The sequence below is a fragment of the Parus major genome, chromosome 9 (genome assembly GCF_001522545.3).
Source record: "Parus major isolate Abel chromosome 9, Parus_major1.1, whole genome shotgun sequence".
Taxonomy (NCBI): Eukaryota; Metazoa; Chordata; class Aves; order Passeriformes; family Paridae; genus Parus; species Parus major.
Genome location: NC_031778.1, coordinates 3,039,223 through 3,062,432, shown reverse-complemented (window position 1 = coordinate 3,062,432; position 23,210 = coordinate 3,039,223). Strand labels below are relative to the sequence as shown.

General features: G+C 39.7%; 1 protein-coding gene across 6 annotated transcripts in view; it reads left to right on the top strand.

The window, feature by feature from the left end:
- FARP2 (FERM, ARH/RhoGEF and pleckstrin domain protein 2) overlaps positions 1–23,210 on the top strand; it is a 72,335-nt gene that overhangs the window by 17,516 nt on the left and 31,609 nt on the right. For all 6 annotated transcript variants that reach the window (XM_015637792.2, XM_015637791.2, XM_033516782.1 and 3 more), the window contains exons 3-13: positions 1,735–1,839; positions 3,251–3,293; positions 6,845–6,923; positions 8,608–8,705; positions 10,718–10,832; positions 18,192–18,339; positions 19,084–19,173; positions 20,265–20,428; positions 20,560–20,628; positions 22,054–22,111; positions 22,774–23,014. In XM_015637792.2, coding sequence (XP_015493278.1) covers positions 1,735–1,839; positions 3,251–3,293; positions 6,845–6,923; positions 8,608–8,705; positions 10,718–10,832; positions 18,192–18,339; positions 19,084–19,173; positions 20,265–20,428; positions 20,560–20,628; positions 22,054–22,111; positions 22,774–23,014 — 1,210 coding nt within the window. The remainder of the gene's footprint in view (positions 1–1,734; positions 1,840–3,250; positions 3,294–6,844; positions 6,924–8,607; positions 8,706–10,717; positions 10,833–18,191; positions 18,340–19,083; positions 19,174–20,264; positions 20,429–20,559; positions 20,629–22,053; positions 22,112–22,773; positions 23,015–23,210) is intronic.

Below are 23,210 nucleotides of genomic sequence, written 5' to 3'. Positions count from 1 at the left end.
AATTTGGCTTTAAACCGAAGAAGGGTAGATTTAGATTAAATATTGGGAAGAAATTCTTCCCTGTGTGGGAGGTGAGGCCCTGGCACAGGGTGCTCAGAGAAGCTGTGGTTGCCTCTGGATCCCTGGAAGTGTCCATGGCCAGGTTGGACAAGGCTTGGAGCAACCTGGGATAGTGGAAGGTGTCACTGCCCATGGCAGGGGGTGGAACAGGATGAGTTTTAAAGTCTCTTCCTACCCAAACCAAGCAATGATTCTGTGATAATTTCTTATAATGCCTAATACTTTTATAGATGGTACTATACTGAGTGTATAGAGTCATTACAGAACGCTGTGCCTGCTTTGATGGGAAAGTCATAGAGTCTTTCATCACTGAACTGTTCCAAATAGACAAAACCCTGGTGGCACCAATGCTGCCAGTGTGTTCTGCTGGATAACCTGGCCAAGCAGAATGCTGCCACACCCTGTCACCACAGCTGGGGGACTGCTTCATGGCCCAAGGTGGAGCTTGGTGGCCACACAGCCTCCCACTGCACCCTGCTAGGTTTTGCGTGTTGCTGGAATGGGCTGTGCCAGCCTTTTGGATTCTTTCCTGTGTGATGCAGATGGATTGATGTGTAGGTTCATAAATGCTGTTTTTCTCCTGGTGCCTCACACAGTGAGAGATGCTTGAGAGCAATCTGGGTGATTGAACCAGCAGCCCCAAGTGTCGCTGGTTTGGGTGTGTGTCACATTGTATTAGGAGCAGTGATAGTGATGACACAGACTCTCAAGCTTAGTTGCAAAGAGACCCAGTTTTATTCTTCCAGATCCTCTTTTATAGACAGTTCTGAGAAGGTCTGAAAAGATAAAGCTTTCATTGACCATCAAACCAACACATCACCATCACTGGACAGTTAGGAACAGCACCCCTGGACTGCTTCTTGCAAGGAAACAACAAGGAGACAACCAACACCTGCAAAGGTTGTTTTCCTTCTCCAAGGACATCCTCACAATTTCTCAGGCCAGTGTGAGAAAGTTATGTGACTTGGTTTCACATAGATGCTATGCTACCTGCCTGATTTCTCACATTCAGCATCTAGGGGTGCGTTGTGGAAGTTTCCTGTTCTCTTCTGTATTGCTGTTGCTGCTTTCTGCTGATGTTTGTGGCTTTGCCCCTAACTTGTCTCTCAGAAAGAGTTAGTGAGTGAGTTTCTTGAGGGAGAGATTCATTGAAGGGATTCCCCAGCAAGCGTGGTGTGAGAGGAGGTTTGGTTGGGTCCACAGGCATTTCCAGCCTGGTTGATGCAAAGGCTGTGTGTGGCCCTGGGGTTCCTGCTGTGGGAAGAAGTGAGGGGTCTGTGTGGAGCAGGGATTTGGCAGCTCCTGCTCTGTGTGCTGCAGCTGAGGCAGGCCACAGCATTCAGCTACACAAACAAATGTGTGGGTTTATTGAAGGATCCGCAAATAGCCTGCAGCTGCTGTCCTCAGCTCTCTGCTGACCCTGCTGTGAGCAGGAGACTGGATGTAGATGACCTCCAGTGGCCCCTTGCAACTTCAGTTACTCTGGTTCTCAGAAGGATTTTTTATGGAGTTTTGTCTGTATGTTGGATATTTGTGTTACAGTGACAAGAACAATGTGAAAGATCTTTGTGATATTTTTCTCCAGTTTATAAGGATGCCGTTTGTTTTTGCTGTAAACTTATTCTTGTTTATTCTTATTAATCTCACTGTAACTTATTTTTATTACTTCCTTAGTCAAAATGTTATGGCCAGACGTTACTGACGGAAGTTTACAAGCATCTGAATTTGATTGAATCAGATTACTTTGGAATTGAGTTCCAGAATATCCAGTCATATTGGGTGCGTACAGTTCCCTGACAAATCTGTTCTAATAAAAAGGTTCGGTGAATGCAGTTCCTTGAGTGACAAAAATTTCTCAGTCTGCTGCAGTTTCCTGTAGTCTCCTGTGGGATTATCTCTTGGATTCTTGTAAATCTGTTTCACTCACCAGAATGAGGAGAGTTGTTAAAGCAGAAGGGAGGAATCAGATCCTGCTTCTTGTTAAATCTCAGAAATTGTAAAAAGCAGTTAAATAGCTGCTGATGTTACCACTTGCAGGGACAGAAATAAAATCCTACTTTACTTTGAAAGGAGAAACATGAACTCAAAGTGTACTCTGCAGAGCACTTCTAAAATCAGATTATGGTGTGTAATTTTGGTAGTGTTCATATTTATCCTGAGTTAATTCAGTCTTCAATTAATTTTCCTGAAGAGACATTACAAACCTTTTTCTAATCAACACAAACCTCAGCAGGCACACAGGCCTGCAAGCTTTTTAAATCATTGATCTAGATCAATGCTGACACCTTTAAGCCTCCTAGTCACTTATCCTTGCAAGGAGGACAGTGTGACTTCTAAACTAGAGAATGTTCTCCAAACTTTCCTTTTATTTTGTTTTGTTTTGGTTTTTTCAACTTATTTCAAAATTACTTTTTATAGTTTTAGGACTCGCATGCAGAGAATATGACTGAGAACATAGGGAATGCTAATGGCAATAATCCATGCTGCTCTCAAGCTGAGGAAATAGACTAAAGCTTGTTTTGTTTCTTGTGCATGATGCCCAAACTGTTTCTGCAGCTAATAAGGCTCTTAAAATCCTTAGCTGTCTCACAAACAGAGCAGTAACTTGTAAGGACCAAACATAATTGTCTTGTAACAATTTTCTGTTTGGAAGAGTGGAGAAAATAAAAGGTTGAGCTTCCAGAATATTTTGCATTATCTTTATAGATGCTCTTTTTACTAGATCAATAGTCTTTCTTTTGAAATATGATTGTCAAAAGAGAAAAAATGGTGGGAAGTTAATATTGAGTAAAAACCCTTAAGTAGGTAGATAAGAGTGACAGAAATAGCATGGAAGGGAAAAAAATGTTGGATCTTTTCATGTTCTGCAGACTTTCCGTAATTCTGCAGCCTGGGTCCTGTCAGACTGTGAGTTTTGGCATGACTCCTGCCCTCTTGGCACTGGGGCTCTGCTTTTGCTAACTTGACTGTTCTTCTGTCCAGATGAGCTTTAAGCACAGATCAATGGCTTTTCTATTGATGCATGAGAAATGTCAATTCAAGCAGATGAATACACTTCCTGTAAAGCAAAGGAGTTACTGCATTGAGGAAGAAATGCTACTCATAAATTACTGTTTAATTTGAATTTACTTTTGATGTTTTCATATTAAATAAGAATGTAAGTTTGTAATTTTTTTCTCTTCAATTTCAGATTTGGCTGGAACCTATGAAACCTGTTATTAAACAAGTACGGAGTAAGTAGTTTTAAAAAAGGAAGTTTTCCTTAATTTGCATCTTCTTTATGTGGGTTTCTTTCACAATTACTACTTGATTTACTGGTTATGCTTCCCTGTAAAATACACATGGCAGGGATGAGAGTGGTTCCTGCTGGGGCATGCTAACCTGACATTTTAATAGGTAGTATGTGGTGGGTGGAATGGAAACTTCCTGTGGGTAGGGCTCTTTCTGATAAATATCTGGATAGGTTGGGTCAGCTGGTGTTACGTTGAAGTGAAATATAACACTTGTTGTGTTAGCTTTTGGGAGTTGTGTTGTCATACCATGAGAAGAAAAAGGAACATTTTGGCTGATTCCCATGTCAGCTCTTTCCACATGCTCAGGAGCATCTTTCGTGGAAGAGCAGAGGTGGGGATCTCCCACCTGCGTGGTGGCTGCAGTGTCAGAGCCTCTGCCTTGGCTGTGAAGTGTGGTTGTGCTGCCTGGCCAGGAGGATCCTGCAATAGTGATGCTGTGTTTTCTTTATACCACTTAAAAATTGTTAATGTGGCAGGCACTTTAAAGGCCCAAATTAGTTGAAGAATGCAGGATGCTGGTTGGTTCTTCAGATGTTGAAAGATTACATCCAACTTTTTGTTTTTTCTCTGTAGAACACAGTTAAGCAATTTGTTTGTTTTGTGGTTTTGATTGTAGAGGCTTTGTGGAAGAACAAGATCAGGAGGATGTGGTGGATTCCTACTCCTTTCCAAATCTTGATTGAAATATGTTGAAAATGAGTAATGGGAAGTAGCTTTTAGCTACTCTTCTATCTAAAATTGATTGCCAGAAAATGTGAAGTCATCAATTCTAATTTTCTAACTTTAAGGTCATGATTTTTGACTTTTTTTCCACATTGTTCTTTAAGCAGAAGAGCCAAATCATCTATAAAATAAAGCTCCCTTAGGAGAGTACAGAATATTTTTACTCTATTTTCCCCTGCCAAAAAGATGCTGGGAGTGCTGTCTTTTTATATGCTCCTGGCTAGAAGGAATTAAAGATGCAGTGGATCATAGATCTGCAGTGCTGCTTGGTTACTCCTTCTGTATCCTCTCCTGCACTAGATAAATTGTGGAATTTAGACCACAAAAAGACCACAGTTCCCTGATGATACAAATACTGTTGTAAAAGCATGGGGACGTACTAAGATTTATGACTGCTTTACAGTCTACCACCCATGTTGTGTTGCCAGTGAAACTGAAAGATTTACTTATTTTTTTAATTAATATTAGTCTGTAAAGGATACCAGTCAATTGTCTGGCAAATGTTCATGTTCTGAAATCAATCTCAAATTGACTGAAATGTCCTATTTTCTATATATTAGGGTTTTTGTTTGGTTGGTTTGGTTTTTTTTTCTGTAGAATGTAATGATTTTGAAGTTAAACTACTAACTTTTAGTCCAGTGGCAGGGAAACACAGATGTTATGGGCTTCAAGGTGATCTTATTCAAACTTGTTGGCTGATGTTGCTGGTGATTGCTACCTGCAGAAAGGCACTTCTGAGTCTTTTATGTCCTCTCTAAAAATAAAAGTTATTGTTTTACTCCCAGTTAGTTTGAGTTTTGTGACACCCATTGAACTTTGTCTTGTGTGATAAGGTTTGGAGTTTTTAAATTAATTTCAAATGAATGCAATCAGTTTTACTACTGAACCACTCCAGATGGGAAGGAGTTTGGATCCAAATTTTCAGCCTCCTAACAGGCACACAGTGTCAGTTTGACATTTGGGCACCTTCTCTGAGGTGCTACCACTTTATATAGAACAGTGTTGTATTTGCCATTCCTGTCTGGGTGATTTTTCCTCAAATCCTTTTTGTTTCTTGCTTTTGCTCAGACTTGGCTGCTTAAAGTAAATTCTGCATCTTGGTTAAGAGTGGGCAAGTGTTCCTTTTCATCATTTGAGTGGAACTTGTTCACAGAGGAAAGTCTAGACTGGCCAAACAAAAAGGAAGATTGTGCTACAGAAGCAAATATGCAGTATTATGGTTTTAATTTTTTTATATTTATTATCATTTGATGTAAGTGATGCTTAAAACACTTCCAACATTGCTCTCACATTAATACTTCCACTTGATTGGCATCAGTAATGTGCAGGACTGTTCTTAACCTTGTGAAGGTCTTCCAGAGGCTCAGGATATTTTCAAAAATTTGATGTAAAGTTTTGGTCTTTTAACTGGAATCATTAAAACTATTTCTTTTCCTCACTTGTTCTGTCTCTAGAACTGTAGAATCCTTAGTCATTGCCAAATGTGGGCTTTCTTTGTTATTACAGAGTGTTATTTCCAGCCTCCTTTCATTTCTAGATACTACACTGTAATTAGGATGTGGATTTTAGTTGTTTTCTTTTTTTGCTCACCAAAGCTTTGGTAATTTTGGAACTGGAGCTGCTTTTGTCACAGCTGTTATAGTCTGTGAGTTCTCCCAGCTACTTGTCAAACAGCAAAGTTTGTTATTCTCTCATTAGCAAATGAGAGGATGAGTGAAGGAATGTTTGGCCTGCGGGAATCAGGTATTACAGAAAGAAGAAATCAGTGTACTTTGGGGCTGATGGGGTTAAATTTGACTTTGTTAAGCTTTATGAAATCTTGGTGCTTAAAATAAATTAAAGCAGGCTGCTTGTGCTCTAACAAGTTTGATTTATTTACAATTTGTCTGTGTTTACTTTGAAACAGCAGTGGCATGGGGAGTCCCAGGGGGCACTGCCTGTCTGTGGTCCAGAGGGTGCCTGTGGACATCAGGTGGATGCTCAGCAGGCTCCTGTAAGCACAGGCTGGCCAATGCTTTGCCTGCCTCTAGAATACTTGGCCTCATTTGCTTTCAGGCAGGAAAACCAATGGAAAAACAGTGGTGCCGAGTCCTGGCATGGGGAGAGACTGTTGCACCCTGTAGTAATTCCTTCAGAAATCCAGGTGAAACAGGGATTGTGATTCCACAGGCTGAGTTGTGACGCTGGAACTGTTAATTTAGAGCATTGTGAACTGTTCCAAATAGTGACCAAGGGTTCTCTTTAATTTTGAAAGTTAAATTAGTTTTCTGTCTGTTGTTGAGATGTACAAGAATAGTGTTGAAAGTGGGAGGAAATGGGTATTACCAGGCATGCTGGGAGCAGGCTGTAAACACCCTTTTATCTCTATGGGAGCCAGCCAGGTCTGCTGGCATCAGTCCTGGTGGTGGAGGTGGGTGTTGGGAGCCTGTGGGATGTGTCTCCCTACTGAGACCCTGTCCCTCAGTCACCTCTGATGGTCTTTTATGGATCCAAGTAGCTGCTTTGGTGTGTTACGGATTTCACATTTTTTCCAGATTCCACTCTTTTTCACAAGACTCACCTTGTCAATGGTATCCAAGTTCCTCTAAATTACAGCTGCTTTGTCTCAGTTGACATGAACAATCTCCACCAGAGCCTGCTGTGGTTAGCTGGGATTTGAAATCTGGCTAGAATTTCTGTCTTACTTCTCTGCCTGTTGGCAAACAGGATATTCATGTGTTTGTGAAGAGCACAGTTTTTTTTTGTGAAATGACCAAGTTTTCTTCTAGGACCAAAGACTACAATGCTTCGTCTGGCTGTAAAGTTTTTCCCTCCAGACCCAGGTCAGCTGCAAGAGGAATATACTAGGTAAAGTATTTTTAGAAGTATTGGACTTGCTTTATGTACTGAATTAATGGAGTAGGAAGGCAGCTTCTTCCAAGCAAAACTGAGGCAGAAGATGAGTGAAAGAGCACTTACAGTGAATGTTACAGTTTCAGCAGACATGTGTTAGCAGATGAATGTTGTCAGAAAAAAATACTCCTCAAAAAAAGAGAACAGCACAGGTTAGGGCTTTCCAGCATCATGGTGTCAAGGGAGTCACGCTATATAGAGAATACTTATGTTTATAAGCAGTGACTAGAAGAAAGAAATATAAAATAATCTGTATATACTTTGATAAGTGATTTAAACTTCCAAACACACTTCACACTTGCAAACACAATTTACTGTTCACAGTTTTAACCATGCTTACTGTGGGTTATTTTTGTGGATTGCTAATTGATCTGTGGTCAGTTAAGCAGCCATATCCACCTGCTGTCACCTGGGGACCTGGTTTGAAGTCTGTGCCTCTAACAAGGACATTGATGGTGGTGTTTAAAGAGCTCATTTAGTGCTTTTCACAGTTTAACTACTTTTAATTGGAATTCCTCTTGGAGAGGTTCCTCATTGTCTTTCAGATGTGCTTAAGAACAAACCAGCATGACAATTTTTGTGATTGTCTCTTGTAAAGAGAAATACTATCTAGATATTTCCTTTGCACCGAATTTTCTTAAATGATGTTTCATATAGAAAATTCATTAGGAATACAGATGGATAGAATACGAACTGTATTTTGCTTATTTATTGAGTATGGTCTGCATTTAGAACATCTGGGTAGTTAATGCTGCTGTTAATGATATTGTGTCCTTTATTGTGAGTGTACTGAAGAAACTCAGAGAGCTCATCAGTCATGCAGAAAGCAGAGCATACTTTTTGAGAAGCCTTTAATTCATATTTACAGTACTTAAAAATTAAAAAAACCCCTATCATTCAAAATTTATAACTTTTAGTATCTTTTACTTTAGGAATAAAGTTTTAAAATAAATTCTTCTGTTAAAAAATCTTATTGCTATCTCTCAGGGTGTAATTCAGTAAAGTAAAAGGATCAGTCAGTTTGAGGGTTTATAGTAGTGAGTTGTTGCTTGTTTACTGTAGTCCTTACTGTACCATCTTCCAATTAAAAGGAAATGATTCCTCATTAACAACTGAATGGGAAATATTTTAGTTAAACTAATATAGCATTGTAAGAAAAGTAAATTGAACTTCTTACTGTCTTTGTAGGCTGCTAATGTAGTTCTGGAAAATAAAACTGCTGAGTTGATCAGTTGAGTGCTAACAGAAACGCTTACCAGTTTTCCTGACAAAATACTGGAATCAGTGATGTTCTTCCATCTTTTCTTTCTAATAGATAATATCACTTGAAGTGTTCTTTAAGTTCCTTTCCAGCAAAAAATGGCAGCTGCTGTTATGGCACAGACAGAGACTACTTAAAAAATGGTTTTCCTTCTGCTTCCTTGTTCCTTTGAGCCTTTTTGTGCTGATAAATTGCACTGGAGTAGTCACAGGTTATTTTGGTTTGATTTGACACTCCTTGGTAGCCAGGCTGTTGTGTTATTTGGAGAGCAGAAGGATCAGGAGATGCTGCTTTTATAACCTCCTGCTCAGTTGTTCTGTTGTCCTTTCATGTGTCAGGATGGTCTGTGTAACTCCAGCCCTTTTACTTCTCCTCCAGGTACCTGTTTGCATTGCAGATCAAGAGAGACCTGGCAGAGGAGAGACTGACCTGCAGTGACAACACGGCTGCTCTGCTGGTCTCCCACCTTCTGCAGTGTGAGTATCCCAGTTGGGCTGACACTGCTGACGGTGCCAGTGCTAAGCCACATTGAATCTGACATAGAAGCTTTAGTAACTAAAAGAGGTATCTGTCTCTCACAGTATTTACTTCTACACACACTCTAAATATGTTGGTTTTCAACCCTGGGATGGTCATCAGGGCTGTCTTTGGGAGCAACAGCTGGTACCTATGTACAAGGTAAATTTGGCTTCAGGGAGGTCAGTACAAAACCATCCCCTTGTTGTTTCCCTGGCTCTGCAAGCTCTGTTGCCAGCACTCCACATCTTCCAGACAGCTGTTCCCACCTGTCTAGGTGCTCCCTCAGCTTCACTTCTCACTTTCCCTGTGCCTGGGAGGTGATGGCTAAACAGGAGCTGGGCTGAAATACAGCTAAGAACCATGCTGGAACAGGTTCTGCAGTGGGGCTGTCAGCAGCTTTCCTCCTCACTGGGACTGTAAATAGAAATGGGAAGCAATTTATTTGGAAGCACTCCATGCTGCTGCTGGCTCAGTCTGTACATGCTTAAAGGCCTAAAATGTGGCCTTTGAGACAGGAGGAGGTTGGAAACTTTGAGTGAGTTCAGACACCAGATTGCTGGAGCAGCAGCTGAAGTGTTCACAGGTCTGCATCTCAACCTGGAGACAGGGCCTTTGGTGACTCTTTGCTGGTTGGAAGCAAAAGCTGATCAATGATGCTTCTTCACATGTTACTGTTTGTCTAATTCTGCAATGCAATATAATACAGTTATAATAGTATTACTTCTGGTGATTTTATTGGAAGAGCAAATCTACCTTGTGTGTGTGCCATCAGTGAGTGACACCATTAAAACCTGCTCATGATTTTCCAGCACTATGGAGTTGATGAGTGAATCTCACCATCAGGCCTTGCTTAGCCTGATTTTGCTCTTCTGGAAAATGGGCTGTGAGAAAGAACAGGTTTATTTCCAACATAAATTATTTTATAAAAGCACCTTTCAGTATTTTTTACTTGCTCTTTCATGTGCTGGATAGATTTTAAACACAATTTTCTGTGTTGTTGTTAAGAACAAGCCTTTTCCTTTCTCTGACAATAGCTGATGGCAGATGCCCTCAGACACAGAGCAAGTATATAGCAGGTCTTCCTTTGCTGCATCCATCCCATAATCACTGCACATACAGCATCACAGACTCACTCTGCAACCCTGTTTGGTTGCCCTTGTATTTGTTTAATTTTTGAATTTGCTTATATTTTTGGCATCCTTCCACAGAGATGAGCTTCACAGCATCGTTTTTGGGAAGTTTTTTGGACAACATATGTCCTTTTATATTTTAAAACCTTTTGTTTTGGAAATTTAATATTGGAACTTCATACTTTTTATCAGAAAAAGTAAATGTCTTCTTGAAATTTACTTATTCAACTTGTAATTTTAATATACATTTGCCATATGTTCTGCCTGCCTTTTGCTTTTATATTCCAAGCCAAAGACTTCTGATCATTTCATTTTGTATCAGGTGAAAGCTCTTCTGCATTTTACAATAATGCTTTTTTCTTCCGTAAAATCTTCTTAAATTCACAGCATTGCATCTGAAAGACATGGATATGTGAAGGGGAGACCAAAATCCCAGATGTAATTTGCCATCTTCCCACGTAGCCTTGGCTATTACTATTTTACATATATAGTGGAAACTAAATTGAATTATGCTATTTGGTATAAGGTATCTGTAAGGAAGAAATGTTCAGACCACCTCACAGATCTTCTACAAGTCTCACACCTTGCACCCTTAAGAATTCTAAATTTTCCAGACAATGTTCGAATACTGCTATAATCCCCAGGAAATCAGCTTGGGATAAATGTGAGTTTGGCAAAATGAATGTGCAAAGCATCATGCACAAATTTGAAGCACTTAAAGGCTCTTCTAGTCTCTCTAATTCCTTTTTAAAATTCCTTTTATAATTCCTTATTTTCTGTTATTGTTCCTTTTCTGTTGTTTCTTCTTACTCTAACATTTTTTTGTTTTTCTGTTGTAGCTGAAATAGGGGATTTTGATGAATCAGAAGATCGAGAACACCTTAAAACAAACCGGTATTTGCCAAACCAGGAAAAACTTGAAGGAAAGATCCTAGAGTTTCACAGGAAGCATGTGTAAGTGAGGTTAAGGTAAACCCTGGGCAGCAGATGGGCTTGCCTGGGGGAGGTTGAGCAGCTGTGTGATGTTAAGAGTGTGTAAATGAAACACCATTTACCTGGAGCAAGGAACATTTGGTGTAGCAATAGTTACATAGTCAGGGTGGAGTCGTTGGGCAGGAGTTTTTCTCAAGTGATTCTTGGCACCTTTAATAAGGCACCAAAGAAAAAGCTATCATTTAATAATGGGTTAAGGAAAAAGAATTCTTCAGAATTTTCCATTCTACGTAGTTTAAACTCAGTTTTGCCTGCATATGCAGAGCTCTTGCTTTTGTCTAAATAATTAGAAATCAATTGCATTGTATTCTCTTGCTACACATTAAGCATAAGGGAGATGGAGAATGATGGAAGGAGTGGGGAAGAAGTAACTTCCATCAGAATTCATGCAATACCTTACAGCTGGGTATTTTTGAAATAAGGGAAGATTATTCGTGACAAAGAAACTCTACCACAAATAAAAAATTAGTTCTAACATGGAGTCAGAAACTGGAGGAGCTTATTTTTTTGTAATTTTTGAGATTAGGATTTGGCAATTTGAAGTTATTTTATAAATTGTGAAAGTCCACACATGCATTTTATTTGCATGGTTCTGTGTTTTAATCCAAACCTAGATTTTCCTTTGCTCTTCATGGGTGAACTAGTGGATTGTTGCTGATTTCCTTTTAAGACAGAACAAAGGTTTTTCAGGGCAGCATCTGTGTTTAAAGACATATCCTGTAGTGTTGGAAAATTAATTCCTGAGAATTTCAGTAATTAACTATTTGCTGTTTATGACCAGTCATTTTGACTTGTTCTGAAATTATTGCTAATGATGAAATTTCAACTTCATCAATTCTTCATGAAATCAAGTGGATACTTTTTTCTGCTTTTGAACCTTTGAGGTGCATGTGGAAATGATGAAGAAACAAAAGAAATGTTTTTAAGTGATGTAAAGTAATTTTGAGGCAAATTTAAATATATGCTAGGATTCTTCCCCTTGGGAGAAGGTAGCTGGAGGAGGGAAACCATTAATTTCATTATTTTTCTCTTGACTGAAGAAAAATGCTGAAATAATTAGTAATTTCAAAGCTGATTAAAAGGGGGAGCTTTTTCACAGAACTTGTAGTGACATTGTGATACTGCTGCAAGGTGCTGTGGAGCCTGAAGCTGCAAATGGGTCATGCAAGGTTTTGATGATACCATGCAGGGTAGGCTGGTGGCTCTCAGATTTGAGGTAAAATGTGGGATTTTTGGATCTAACCCCCAGAGCATGGACAGAACAGCCCAGTGTTAGTCATGTACCAGGATTCTGTTGAGTTGCTTCTGCTTGTGGGGAATTTTCCTGGTTTGCTTCTCTTGATGGAAAGGTTGTGACTGTCTTCTGAGTCAGGGACTGGTGGTTTTTTTAAATAGATTTGAACTTATTTTTCAAACTAGTTACTTCTAATCATTGGCTACAGTATGGAAAGTTTGTATTTTTGCCTGTCAGGAAGGAGTCAGAAGAAGGTTAATAGGTAAAGATTCCTTGCTTCCTAAATGTGCTTTTCAAAATTAGTTTAATGAGAATTGCATTCAATGCAGCCATATTATTAAAATGATTGTAAGTCTTATTTTAAGGCAGTGTTGTAGAAAAGTACATACAAGCCACATTCAGATTAACAGCAGAGGCACAAAGTTAGAAAAGGTTACCTTTGAATGTTAGCAATACCTGAGTACCTTGAAGGCACGTTTCAAATTTCCCCTGCACCTTTGGAAACATTTTTGTTAGAGAGATGGCATTTTGCAGGCAGTGCAGTCTTAAAATTAGCTGTGGCTTCTATGGTTTAACCCCAGCTCAGCCCCATGCTGCTGCTGGCTCCCAATTTGTGGGTTGAAGGAGAGATTTGGAAGGGTGAAAGTGGGAAAATTCATGGCTTGAGATGGTTTAAATAGGTGAATTAAAAGCCACACATGCATGCAAAGCAAAACAGGAATTCATTCCTTACTTCCCACTGGCAGGCAGGTGTTCAGCCATCCTCAGGAAACCAGGATCCCAGCATGGGTGACAGTGACTTGGGAGAACAAAGACCATCACTCCAAATGTCCTCCCTTTCTCCTTCTTCCCCCAGCTTTATATGCTGAGCACGAGGCCATATGGGATGGAATATCCTTGGGGTCAGTTGGGATCAGGTGTCCTGGCTGTGCCCCCTCCCAAGTCCTTGCCTAGCCCCTCCCTGCTAGAGCTATGTGTGGAGCAGAAAAGGCCTTGCCTCTGCCTGAGCTTTGCTGGGCAATAAGGAAAACTGCCCTGGGTTATCAACACATTCCCAGCTCAGACAGAGATCTCAGCCTGGTACCAGCTACTGTGAAGAAAATTAACCTCAGCCCAAATTAGCACACACATCCTTTCCCTCTTCCCTTCCTCAGGGAGTATTGACCACCCTTTCCCATCTTCAGCAGTTGAAGAGGGTTCTGAGTTTTCTCAGTGTAGACACATTTTTCCTCATTTCTGTTCCAATGAGCAGGCAGGAGCAGGGACCTGGACATTTGGCTTTTTCCTGGTGACGCATAGTGCAGTTGGACAGAGAAAAATGCTTCTCTCACATCCTGATGTGTCATATTTTTTACTTTTTTCATTTATTTTAATATTTTATTTCCTTTAATTTACCTTATTCTTCCCCCACTTGCCTTTAGTAGACTAATATTTTTGAGACCAGGTTGGGTGGGGCTTGGAGCAGCCTGGGATAGTGGAAGGTGTCCTTACCCACAGTAGGTGGGGGGGACTGGATGATCTTTTAGGTGCTTTCCCACCCAAACCATCCTGGGATTCTGTGATTCTTCCACTGATGATTGCTCCTGACAGAGATTTCTTGTACAAACCAGATGTCCAGGAAGAGAAAATCACTTCTGACAGGGTGGCTCATCTCCTCCAGATTGTTTCTGGGGCGCTTTCTTTTTGCCCATTTTCCTTTTGTTTTTTTTTTAATTGCTTCACTGTAGCTATTAGAAGTGGTAGAACGTGATCACCATCAATAAAATAGAACCTGTGTATCCAACCCATCCAGTAAATAGAGAATGTTATAATTGGAAGGATGGCAATTAAATGCTTATTTTCTATTAAACATATTTTTTTTTCTTTTACATTTGTAAATACTTTCTTTGACTTTAAAAAATAATAGGAATATGGTTTCTATACTTTGCACATGTAGTAACGGTAAACAAAATTAGTTATATTTTTGGTGTAGCACATTAGTTATTGCTCCAGCAAGAACCTGAATTAACTTATTTTATTTCTATGGTTTATTAAAAATAAAAGATGTATGTTTTGTAGATGGTGTATTGGTGCTGGTGCAGTTAATTCCTGACACTCAGACACTCAAAATACAATGTTTTCTGTCTTCCTGTGAGTAGTAGAATACTTGCTGTGAGGTGAGTGCAGGATTCAACATGACACATATTTCCTGTGTTCATGTCTGTGGTTTGTTTGTCTGTACATACATAAATCAGGAAAGAAGTAGAAAATTTAATAGATTGATATTTATGTTTACTGTTATCCCTCACATCCTTTCACTCAACTAAGCTCTTGTTAGTTTAGTTGTCCATGAATTTAAATTCTTTAAATTGTGTGTAAATTAGAAAAACTCTAACTTGACACTTCATCTTTAAAGTTCTATATTAATCACTAGGTTTAAATGCTCTGTAAATCACCTGACACTTGACAGCATTTATTTTGAGTTCATTGCCATGGGAATCTTGTATCACAACCAATATTTATCTATCTGGATGGCTGTAAGGAACCTCTGCACTAACACCTATTGCACTGACAGCAGTTTTTGCTGGAAATACCGATATTAGTGTGTTGTCCATTGACCTGGGGAAGATTAAGTAGATTTATCTGCTTAATGGCTGAACAAAATTAGAGCAGATTGTTTTGGGGCTGGGCTGTGCAGTTAAGCCTGCAGGCAGCATCTGAGGGAAATTTCTGTAGCTGCTTCTCTTTGTACTTGTCTGTGGTACAGGCAGAGCTGCCTGGCTCTGCTCCCAGCTCCTCCACACCAGGCTCAGCCTTCTCTGGTGGGTACAGACAGGTTGTGTGCAAGTGAACACTCTTAAAATTGGCTGGTATCTACTTTTATTTTTTTTTCCTAAGATGTGCTATGCTTTGGATCATATCTAATGGTGCACAAAATAAGTCAGTGGTTCTACATCACAGTTCATGAGGAATTTTTAGTACTATAGAGCTCAAATTTTCTAGTTGCCATTTTTTGTTTTTGCCTTCCTTCCCTTCCAACCCTCCTTCCCAACCTCAGCACCCTCTTTAAAAGACAAAGCCCTGCTTTCATTCTTAATGTCGCTGTATACAGAAGAATTATAGGAGGAATTAGTGTGGGTGGGAGTTGCACACAGTGCTCTGAGAGCATGACTCAGGAAGCCCTGGCCAAAAGTAGGATTTATGATCTACCTCTTTTGTCTTGTATATATTTAATAAATAGGAACCATGGTACTCCAGCTTTTTTGACGTAGTTAAGGAATCTGTGGTGGAAATGGAAACAACAGTTAAAGTTAATATTAAAAGCACTTACTCCAGTGTTACTCATTTCAGTGAAGGGAATACAAATCTGCTTTACCAGTTGAAGCTCTTAGGCATAATTAGTACACATAGCAATAACTCTGGTAGAAATGCAGCTACAAGACTCTATGGTTTGGCATTTCTGTTTCCATTTGAAATCAGGTTTTTGTGCCTCTTATGTTCTTCCCTTTATATGCCATGGTCACAGAATACTGACCTTTGGATAAGGGTGGATTACAGACTGAGCTTGTAAAGTCAGGAATGTCACTGAATCTCTGCCTTCTGCAGCTGGCAAAATAAATTTGTGATTTCCTGCTGTAGTGTTTTAGATTCTTTGTTTTCCCCTCCAGAATGAACAAGGCAACAGAATGCTGTTGTCAAACATGTGTGCATTCAGGTTTACTTTCTCAGGGCATTTTGTGTACATGTGTATTTTACACTAAAGAGAATTTTAGTAAGTATAAAAGAAGCATTGCTTTTTCTAGCAACTTCAATTTTTAAAATGGTAGCATATGAAATATTGTATTCTGAATTGTAGAGACAGTTCCTACTTGGAGTTAATTTGTATCATCCCTAGTTCTGTTAAATTCAAATGGAATAATCATTAACTTCAATATTCTCTATTTGTATTTTTTAAAAAAATCTATATGGTGCTAAACAATTGTTTAACACATTACTCTAGGTAGGTAGAAGGAGGTATTTTTAAGGAGTATGACTAGAAAAGCCAATTGAGGAAGCAGGAGAATTTATTTATTACCTATGTTGTGGTTGGCACTGTGTAGTACACAAAAATAGGTAATGCTAAAAACAGTTTGTCATCTGTTTTACTAAAATGAAATGCAGGTTTATGGAAGGAAGGCCATTATCTTTTTGAAAAAATGGCTTGTAAAATTTGCTTAGTCTGTGCAGGAATCTAATATGGTTTCAACACTGGCTGTTTGTAAATAGAATAATATTTTTTTAGCATCTGTGTCATCCTTGTATTATTACATTTATCCTGGTGAACTTGCACATGAAAATAATTTGTTATTTATTATTTCTAGTCATTGTCAATAGTGATGTAGGGGGTCAGTTTATCCAGCTGTGGCTGATGCAGCCTCACTGCTCTGAATGTCCCAGCAGGTCCTGTGCTGCTGGTGTTTCACAGAATTCCATCGTGGTTTGGGATGGAAGGGACCTTAATCTTGCTTTGACCTGCTGCCATGGGCAGGGACACCTTCCACTATCCCAGGCTGCTCCAAGCCCTGTCCAACCTGGCCTTGGACACTTCCAGGGATGGGGCAGCCACAACTCCTCTGGATAATCTGTGCCAGGGCCTCAGCACACTCACAGGGAAGAATTTCTCCTAATGTAATCTTAATCTCATCTCTTTTAGTTTAAAACCATTCTCCCATGTCCTATCACCTTCTATCCATATAAAAAGTCCCTCTCCCTCTTTTTTAAAAAGCCCTTGCTAAGAACTGAAAGGCCACAATGAGGTCTTCCCACAGCCTTCTCCTCTCCCAGCCTGTCTCCAGAGCAGAGGGACACCAGCCCTTGGAGCATCTCTGTGCCATCCTCTGGTCTTGACTCATCTTACAGAGTGTCCACTTATGCTGGGGACCCCAGATCTGGAGGCAGTCCTGCAGTGGAGTTTCCCTGTGGTTAGCATAGGAGAAGGTTCTCCTGCTTGTCCTGGTTCTCCTGGACCATATTATGCTTAAAACTGGGTAGCAGCATTTTCTTGCAAGTTGTTTGTAGCTCAGAGACCTACTTGGGTGACATGCTTATGTTTGTGATAAAGACTTTTCTGCTTTGTAGTGCAACTGGGGCATGATCAATAGCAATGGTTAGACTTGATCATCTTCAATGTCTTTTTCAGCCTTAATGATTTAATGGTTCTATGATTCTAAGAATTCCTTCATTTCCACAGCACCATTTGCTCGTTCTTGGAGGATCTTGTCAGGACCCATGAACTTACAGAGTGTTTTGACTTACAGGGAAAAACTTTTGTCAGTACAAGTACCCACTGAAAATGCACTACAATCTTATACACTCCCTCTGATGGAAAAAAAACAACTAGGGGGATTGAGGAAATAAAAGGACTGTTTTCATGGAGGAGAGCAAAATGTTAGTGAGGGCTGAAACTGATAGGTGTGTGCCAGAGTCATGACTAATCTCTCTGTTGCTGTTTTGGACCTTGTGCACCCTTACAGAGCAGTTGCTCCTGTCTGTGTACAGCTTTCTCTTGTTTTTAGAGTAATTTTGACAGCAAAAGAGATTTCATTTTAAAGATCCTTCTCTGGATTCCTTGGCAGAGAGGGAATTATCCAGCCAATGGCTGGTAGGGGAATGTGTTGCACCTGGTAGTAATAGAGCAATAATTTTGTGGTCCCAAAACCTGACCTGAAAAGGGTGATTCTGTTGCAATATTTGCATTGTTTCTGTTTTGCTGGCTATGCAACTTCACCAGTTCTCACTCCTTATCTTAGTTAATGCTGATGTGTACACAAGCAAGCAGAAGGAGGAGCACTGGATTGAATTTGGATTTGTTCAACTTTATAGTTTCTCAACTGAAAAAACTCTGAGCTAATTAATATATCTTTCAGCATCTGTCTTGGGATGCACTTGACACTGGCCATCAGCTGTGTCATTAGAGAACTTTCAGTGTAACACATGAGCTGTAGTGAAACCACCCAACTAGATGAGAAAGAAAATTCTAATTTAGTGCTCAAGTTCAGACTTAAGTGTGTTAGCCATGTTATAGAATCAGATTGTTCTTAAAACTTTGTTTTAATTCCTCATTATAGGAGTCAAACTCCTGCTGAATCTGACTTCCAAGTGCTTGAAATTGCCCGAAAACTGGAGATGTATGGCATCAGATTCCACCTTGCCTCCGACCGTGAGGGCACCAAAATCAATCTGTCGGTTTCACACATGGGTGTGCTGGTGTTCCAGGTATGGCAGACTGTCTGTCCTTTAGCATGTCTTGGAGTAAGTCTCTCATTTTAAAATCAGGTGTCTTGAAAATTTAATGTGTTCTGTGCTCAAGAAGTGTCATTTAAGCCCCCAGAGAATACTGTTTGGTGCAGCTTGTTCTTGTGCAGAGGGCAGAGCATCAAAACCAGGTGACAGTAAAGTAGAGGGGCTTTGTTTGAAGTTAGGTATGTGATCAGAGAAAAACATCAATTCATTTGGAACAGCCCTGGGACAGATCTGTTATCCTGGAATTTTGGTTTTGTTCCTCTTCTTTTAATGTTCCAGTGGATTTTTGCTGGGATATTGTTGCTCTTATTATATAGGAATGCTGATTGATTGGAGTGATTGGACCAATTAGTGTTACTTTGTTTGTGGTTTTAAAGAAGCGGCTCAGTGCTCAGCATCCTGTTTATGAATGCAATGATGGAGTTTTTCTCTCCCCAAAACACAGAGGCTGCTGATTTACTGAAGTATTTCTGTTTGGCTGCTCAGCTGTGTCTTACCTGTTCTTTGGTTACTTTGGGGCAGCTTCTTTTGGAGGTGGAGCAGCCCCTGCAGTCCTGCAATATCTCTCAGATTGCTCAGTGGCCTCTCTTGTTTAAGGGAATATTGTCACCAGAACTAAAAATCCAGCTGGATGTGTCCACATACACATCTATATACCCACAACAGAATTTTGTTTGAAACTTTTGCTAACATTTGATCATTCTCATTTTTATTCAGGGTAACACGAAAATCAATACCTTCAACTGGTCCAAGGTCCGTAAACTGAGCTTCAAGAGGAAAAGATTCCTTATTAAGCTCCACCCAGAGGTCTGTGTAACTTTTACTGTAATATAGACTGGTCTGTTGGAAAAAATACCTATGCTTCATTTTATTATGAATGTTTCTGGAGTTTGTGATTTTATAGAATAGGCTATCAGGAATCAGCAGACAGGCTTGGCTGCATCATTCAAGTGTAAATCTTTCCTTTCTCTCCCCACAAATTAGGATCTTTAGGTTTTGTGTTTTAATATCAGCTTATCCTTGACACAGGCTTACACATGTATAAATATAAGACAGAACCAATTATTTGGTGCACCCTGTCTCAGTACTTCTGCTTTGAAAAAGTTGCATCCACTTTCTTGATTCAAATGAGAATTACCTGATACATCTCAGGTAGGAATAGATGGCTGAAGCTAAATTTTTGTAGCTTAATTTTAAGGATGGTGTGATTACTCTTACTTCATCTTTTCTATACATCTCTACAGCACAAGTGTTATTTTTCATACTTAGCTAATTTACAGTAGAAGTTTTTGATTGCAAATGTCATCAAAATTGTTGCTTCCATGCTGAGTGACTAAATTACATTCAATTTAATTTATATTAAATTTATATTAAAAGAGAGGAAAAAAACAACTTTGCACATAATTTCATGTATCAAGGGTACCTGAAACAGGACACACTGCTCATGTAGCAATGTGTCTCACAAAGAGACCCTCAGAAATTTAATGTGATAACTGTACTCTGACATATGCAGTATTTTCCAGCTTTGTCTAGATTTCCAGGAGACAAGCATCAGAATTCCTAAAAAAAGGAATAGTATTTTAAAACAGCTACTATTTCACTTAAATATTTAAATTTCTTTGAACTTTCTAAAGGTGGGTTATATTGAGCATGTTTCTAAATTCAAGTGATTTTTAAATACTTTCACAGTTTCAAGGTAAGCAAGCATTTTTGACAGCTATTAAATATTTTTTAACTGCATTCAGAATCGCTCCACCTTGTTTTAAGGCAGATGAGAAGTGATTTAGCAAAATCCTGCATCTTGCTGGAGTTCAGCTGTTTTGTTGGCACACATTTGTGCCTTCCTGTTTCCTTACTGTCATTTTAGGAGCCACTGAACTTCTATGTTTTTTCTCCAGGGCCCATATCAAGATACATTGGAGTTTCTTTTGGGAAGTAGGGATGAGTGTAAAAACTTCTGGAAAATCTGTGTTGAGTATCACACATTCTTTAGGCTCTTTGACCAGCCAAAGCCAAAGGCTAAAGCAGTGTTCTTCACCAGAGGGTCATCCTTCAGATACAGGTAGGGAGAAACAGAGCACACTTATTATGTCTTAGAAAATCAGATAAAAAGGAAGAAGTATGCTAAAGACATTCCATCTCTGATGCTCATCCCCTGTGTTTGATAATCTTTGTACTTCTGTGGGTTCACAGTGGACGAACACAGAAGCAACTAGTGGATTATATTAAGGACAGTGGGATGAAGAGAACCCCATATGAAAGGTAAGATGAAATAACTTTGTAAGGCAAAACATAGCTGAGACTTTCAAAGTGTCCTTATTGCCTAAATTTCAGTGTTTTAATGCTGCTTGGAGGCAGGCTCATTCTCAGGTACCAAAGGTAGCTAAACTAAAACGTTTAGCTAAAAAATAAAAGTATTATTTTGTGATGCTATAAGAAGCTTAGGAAAGTTTTGGTACCATGTTTTGATGTCTGTGAACAATGTGTGGCTTAGCTGTCTGAAAGTTCAGCACGTACTGAAGATTCCATAATGTCAGTGACGACCTGTCTGTGCCACTATAGCTGTGCCATCAGCAGAGCACATAACGGAACTTGGGATATGCAAGTTTGAAACTGTGACCTTAAATACTCAATTGTTTCTAAACATATAAATAGATGAATTAAGAATATGTGTTTTCATTATCAAATTGTTTTTTCCTTACTTGACTCCAAAGCTGACCAGTCTATGTGTGGGAAACTCCTACTCCTAATCCAAATCCTAATCCAAATGATGTGTGGGAAACTCTTACTCCTAATCCAAAAGATTATAGGGATTTAATAGGAATTTTAAAATTTTTGCATTAATCTATTATTCATTTTATTAATGTCTCAGACTCCAGTTGAGCTCCTTTTCTATTTGAAAATTTGATTTTCTATTTAATTATTGACATGGAATTAATCTAACCATGAGTGTAATGAAGGATACCACCTTTTGGGGTCTAACATACAAAATTTTATATGGTTGAGTGAATTTATAAAATTGTTGTGGATTAGCTCATTTTGGTTCTGAAACCATTCTTCTGTTGATGTTTATCATAATGATATAGTTAAATTAAAATGTGCTGTTTAATATTCAGTTAGTATTCAGCCCCAAGTTGTTCTTAAAGTCTCCTTCAGTGGTACCAAGAAACCCCCACCAGCCAGGTGGGGGTCAGTCTCTACTCCCAGGTAATAAGTGACAGGAGAAGAGGAAACAGCTTCAGGTTGTGCCATGAGAAGTTTAGGTTGGACACTGGGAAAAATTTCTTCAGTCTAAGGGTGGTCAGGCACTGGCACAGGCTGCCCAGGGAAGTGTTGGAGTCATATCTCTGGAGGTGGTCAAAAAACATGGAGATAATGCACTTGGGGACATGGGTTAGTGTTGGGGGAACAGTTGGGCTTGATGATCTTAGAGGCCTTTTCCAGTCTTAATGATTCTCTGATTCTGTGAATGATCTGGATCTTTATTCCAGTTTTGTACATTTCTTACTCATGCATTATTTAATTTATAACTCTTTTGACCTTTTAAAACTCAAACTAGTTATTAACAAAACCCGATAAAATAGAGCTTGAGATGTTTCTATTGGCTACTGGCACAGCCATAAGTGGTGGGGGAAGGAATGAGGCTGATGCATGTCTTGGATGCTGACAGGCTGCTCTGTTCCACAGGAGGCACAGCAAGGTCAGAGCATCCACTCGCACCTCGAACACAGATGTGCCAAAGCAGGTCAGTTCTGCAGCACTCTCAGTGTTGTGGTCAGGGGCATGGACAAACAGCTTTCTGAGCTGATAGTGGAGGAGTTAACTCACCAGAATTGCTGCCACTGTTTGCTCTTTGTGTGGCTGCACAATTTTTTTCATTGATGTTACTGATTTGATAGTTGTAGTCAGTGGAGTGTGAAGTAATATTTAACTCAAAGTTCCACTGAACCAAAAAGGAAGTGTTGGACTTTCTAGGATGTTGTTATTTCAGAGGATTAGTTTATCTCCAGGTACTCTCTGACTGCTCTCTGGCAGTCTCAGAGCTGTTGTAAGATGCCTTCTGCAGCAAGAAACAATCCTTTCACTGAATGCTCTTGTGTTACATGGGAGAGGTTAAGGAAGCATCACAGAATTTCAGTGTCATTTTGGTTTTTTTCTTTGTGGATGGTTGTACAGCTATAAAATATATGCTTATAACTTTACATCCAGTTATCAGAATTAAAGGAAAATGCCTCTGCCTTTTACATGGGCTGCTGGATCAGATTCTGTACAGTGTCTGCTGTAAAGTGAGCTCCTGTGAAGCGTATACTCCTTCTGCATATAGATGTAACAGGTTGTTACATTTGTTTTCATGTATTCCACAAACCTTTTTATCTGCTGTGTTTCTGCTTTTTTTTCCCCTTTTAGAGTGTCCCATTCACTGAGGGCTTGAGAACTCCAGGGTCTCCTGCCTCAACAGCTGCCCCTTTCCACTCGGTTCACTCTTTGGCCAGTCCCACTTCTATTCTGCCCATGTTTGCCGAACCCAGCCCTTCCTCCTTGGACCCCCGAGCAGCGTACACGAGGATTCCAGACAAAAGCACTGCAGCACCAGTGGAAGAAGCGGGGAGGAAGCTGATGCAGCAGCCTGGATCTCCTGTGCTCCAAGGTGTTGGGTTTGGTAGTGTTGCAGAAAACTGTGACCCGTCTTGTCCTGTTGTTGAAAGTGGTTGCGGTGTAGATGTAGACGTAGAGAGGAGTAGTAAGGAGAGCAGGGATGCTGGTTGTAAAAATGACAATGATGAGGATGACTTTACCACAGGTGTATTCATTGCTGAAAAAGAGCAGCAGCATGGCAGCCGAGG